Genomic DNA, 4,504 nt, shown 5'->3' with positions numbered 1-4,504 from the left:
TTATAAGTACCAGACCCTCCTACTTCCACCACAGTTTACGACCCCTCCCAGTTTGGGCCCAACTTCCCATCCCTTTCTTCCTTCGTGCTCGGAGTCACCCGGCGGAGCACCCACTCTCCTATCTTAAACTGTCGCGGCTTGACCCGCCTGTTGTACTGCCTCTGTAACCTCCTATGATACTCTTCCAACCGAATGCTAGCTGAGTCTCTTTTTTCCTCTGCCAAATTCAAGTCCCCCGCCAAGATGCCCCAATTCGATCCCTCCTCCACAGCCTTGGTTCTCATAGTAGTCGCTACCATTTCTGAAGGAATCACAGCCTCGATGCCGTATGCTAAGGCGAAGGGGGTCTAATTGGTGGTTGTCCGCAGTGTGGTTAGATAAGCCCAAAGAACATGGTTCAACTCGTCGGCCCACGCTCCCTTCTTATCTTCCAACTTCCTCTTCAGGTTGTTCAGTATCATTTTGTTAGAAGATTCAGCCTGTTCGTTACCATCGGGGTTGTAGGGAGCCAAGAACCCTTGTTTCACCTTGTACGCCTACAAAAATGCCGCCACCTTAGATCCCGTGAAATGTGTCCCATTGTCCGCAATGATGGCATACAGTAGCCCAAACCGACATATGATGTTCTCCCATAGAAACTTAATCACTTGCGTCTCTTTTACCTATTGCAAAGAGATGGCTTCTATCTATTTAGTGAAGTATTCTGTGGCTGCCAACATGTACCTCCTCTTGCCGCTAGCCATGGGCAATGGTCCCACGATATCTATCGCCCACATAGCAAAAGGCCATGGACTTGAGACGTTATGCAGGGGTTCCACCGGGGTGAAGATCAGCTGTGAAAATCTTTGGCACTTATCACATTTCTTAACTAATTCCACCGCATCCTTCTTTATATGGGGCCAGAAGTATCCCTAAGTCAAGAGTCGGTGTGCAGTAGTCCTTCCCACGAAATGGCTCCCACAATCCCCTTCATGCAGTTCTGCTAGTACCTCTGATGCTAGCCGCGGCCCTAGGCATTTCAACAATGGCCCATTGAAGTTCTTCAGGTACAATTCCCCTTCCAACAAAACATATCTCTGAGACACCTGTTCCAATCTTCTTTTTTCGTTCTTGTCTGTCACCTCATTTCCCTTCAAGAAATATCTAATGGGATTCATCTATCCCCCCTCTTCTTCCATAACCTGGCACACCTCCACCAACTCCTCAGTGCTTGGCTTCTCTAATCTTCCTACACGTATCGTTCTTTCTTCTGACCTAGGTATGGCTATAGCCACGTACGCCAGGGCGTCCGCATGCCTATTCTCACCCCGACCCAGATGTACATATTGAAGCTTCCCAAACTTGCTGGACCTTTCACGCACCACCTTTAAATACTTAGCCATTCGTAGACATCGAGTTGTGAACCCTCCATTAGTCTGACACACCACTAGATTTGAGTCTGAATACATAGTCAGTTCCTTTACTCCCAAATCCTCGGCCATTCTCAATCCTGCTATCACCGCCTCATACTCGGCTTCGTTATTGGATGTCTCGAACCACAGTTTCATGGTCTGTTCTATTCTATTATTAACAGGCGTAACCAACATAACTCGTATGCCGCTGCATGCGTCAGTGGAAGATCTATCTGAGAAGACTCTCCATCCATTCTTCTTATCCCAAGGGTCTAGTAAGTCGGGCTCCTCGTCCCCCTCCGGTTCCATGACCATCTCTTCTCCCCAAGTGGGATCCTCCGCGGGGAACTCCGCTAGAAACTTCGCCACCGCCTGCGCTTTCTCCGCTGTCCTTACCTGATATTGTATCTCGTACGCACTAAGCATCACGACCCATTTCAACATTCTCCCTGACTTTTCTGTCCTTAATGCCTATTTGAGTGGCAAGTTTGTCACCACCACTACTGAGTGTGACTCAAAGTAGGGCTTCAGCTTTAGAGCTGAGAAGATCAACGCCAAGGCATAACTTTCAATTCCAGCATTGGATATTCTCGTTCTTGAAAGTTCTTGGATCGATAGAAATTTGTCTATGTGGAACATATGGTCAACATTGTTTGTCCATTGAACTTTGAAGCATAGAGATTACTGATGCCTCTAAGTTCAAACGGTTAGCTTCTATCTCCTCGAAAACAATATCACAAGGGTCTCCCAATGATTGGCTAATAAAAATCGCCTTTCCCCTTCCTCAAGGCTTGTAATGAAGCGGGATAGCTTCATAATTATTGGTGTCCATAACACCTCCATCAATGCGTATGCCATTGTATCAATCCTGCTCTTAGTATTCTTGCTATGCTAAGATGATGAAACTATCCTACTATGCTTCGAATGCAATTAAACTAATATGCAACTATTCTAAATTATACTAATATGCAAAAACTACTTTCCTTCAACTGGGTTTGGGCTTCGCAGCCAGTATCTCGCCTATCATTCTAAAGTTGTCTCCTCTAGTGGTTATGGTGAGTCACTTGGATTGCTTAAATAACACGCCCACGCACGATAATTCCGCCAAGATTCAGACAAGAAACACTAGAGTTGGATGTTTCACAGGTTAGCTTACAACTTCAATTGTTGAAAAGGTCCTAAATACAATTATACTAGAAAGCAATAAAACTAAACTATGATGCAAAAATACTAAGAAAGCAATAAAACTAAAGTACGATGCAACTATACTAAGAAAAATAAATAGAATGAAGATTCACTAACCTAGATGGTAGATCTTGTCTCTCGAGATGTCCTTCAAGCTTCATTGCCTTCTTAAAAGGATGGATGATGCGGTTAAAATTACCTCTAAGATCCAAAAATTTAATCTTGAAAGAAAAGTTAAACATAAATAACTTAAAACGGGCAAAGTTTATCATTTGACCTTGCCTCTTTTGTATTTAGATGGATATGGATAGATGATGCAGATGGTGTATGGTCGCTGAACAAAATAGAAGTTGTATCAAAACCATTTTATCCCTCAATAAGTAAAGGATGAATAGTGGTATCGCTCCCAATTTTAAGTGTATGTTTATATGGGAAGGACAAGACTAGAAAGTGGGTTTGAGGGATTAAAAACTATTATTATAGATATTGTAGATTCTAATGCTAAATTAAATTAAACTAAACTAAACTAAACTAAAATATTAAGAATTTATAAAGAGGGAATTCAAGAGATTAGAATCCACCAATACTTTTTTAATTCAATGACATTTTGATTCATGGTTATTTCACAAGTAAACTACAATTAGGTAATCAACGAGTACCGATGCTCCCTCTTGGAATAAACATCGCTAACAAATAACTTTACTTTTAAGGTTGTTCCTTTGTTCATGTTACTAGTATCTTCTTTCCTTTTATGTGAACTTGGGCCTATTTAATGAATCACCATCTAAGGCAAACACAAATGAATATTTCCCTTACTCTAAAACACTACACAACTAGAAAAAAAGAGGAATAATAGTATAATATTCAATTACAATAAATAAACCCTATTCTAGCATTGTATTCAATCAAGAATAAATAAAAGCATAGTTACTAATAATATTCAATCAAGTAATAAATAATACAACCCTAAACTAGCATGATATTCGATTGCAATAAATAAAACCTTAATCTATACTTCCATCCCCCTCGGTCCGGGCAATGGAACTAATAACTAAAACATAAAGAACTAACTTTGATTGAAGAACACCATGAACCGTAAGAATCATTAAACCTTAAGATCGGGTTTCATCTTCTCCTTTGAAGGAGAAGATTAGCCTTCCATAAAGAAAGAAGAACACTTAAGAACTTAAGAAGAAAAGAGTCAAAGAACACAAGACTAGAAAGACTAATTTATTAAGACTCAAATAGTTAAAACCGATCTTTTATTATTAATCTCTCTCAAGTTCTGAGACAAGAGTATAAGTGAATTGTCCAATTACATGAGGCACTTAGGTCCTCTATTTATAGAGGTTACAATGAGCTCTAAGCATTCCAAATCGCCATTTGTTTCCTAATACAAATGGGGACTTCTTTCAGAGTCCAACTTCGCCTCCAAACGGAGAAGGAATTGGCTATGTCGACCATTCATGCCCTCGATGCATCTATTCATGCATCTCGCACACAAGCAATGTTGTTCGGATGCCGATCCATCGTCTGGCCACGCATTAACCGATTTTGTCTCTTTCGCTTCTATCCTTCTATCCTCTTTTGCGGGCTTTGGTCCAAGCAAGGAATCCTTTTGGCCTTGGGCTTCCAAATAGGCTTTAAAATAGGTCCAAGTCGCATCTTTAATAGCTCCATTCCTTTTGGCTTCCATGATTGTCCACGGGTTCTTATATGATCCTTAATGTCTCGGAATTTCTTTTTTACCCCTTTTTTCTTAATATTCTACAAAACTCTCTTTTCACCTATACAATCTTAAAACACAACTTATAAACACTATTAGTTCACTAAGATGGCTAAACAATAGGCATAATCGAGGGTTAAATAGCACTTTTTGAGCACTTATCAACTCGATTTGATTTTGATTTTGATTTTTCGATATTTCG

The 4,504-nt window shown here is 40.5% G+C and overlaps 1 protein-coding gene across 1 annotated transcript; it reads right to left on the bottom strand.

Annotated features, from left to right (window-relative positions):
- Positions 1–1,157: 1,157 nt before the first annotated feature.
- LOC147496487 (uncharacterized) lies at positions 1,158–1,835 on the bottom strand. Its single transcript, XM_086562588.1, has one exon. It carries the CDS (start codon positions 1,833–1,835, stop codon positions 1,158–1,160), a length of 678 nt encoding a protein of 225 aa, XP_086418714.1.
- Between the last annotated feature and the right edge of the window lie 2,669 nt (positions 1,836–4,504).

Source organism: Coptis chinensis, chromosome 5, assembly GCF_015680905.1.
Source record: "Coptis chinensis isolate HL-2020 chromosome 5, ASM1568090v1, whole genome shotgun sequence".
Taxonomy (NCBI): domain Eukaryota; kingdom Viridiplantae; phylum Streptophyta; class Magnoliopsida; order Ranunculales; family Ranunculaceae; genus Coptis; species Coptis chinensis.
Note: the sequence above shows the minus strand (reverse complement) of the source record. Positions and strands in the feature narration are given on the sequence as shown.

Coding starts and splice junctions, on each gene's coding strand:
- LOC147496487 (XM_086562588.1), bottom strand. CDS start 1,835: ATGTTGAAATGGGTCGTGATGCTTAGTGCGTACGAGATACAATATCAG.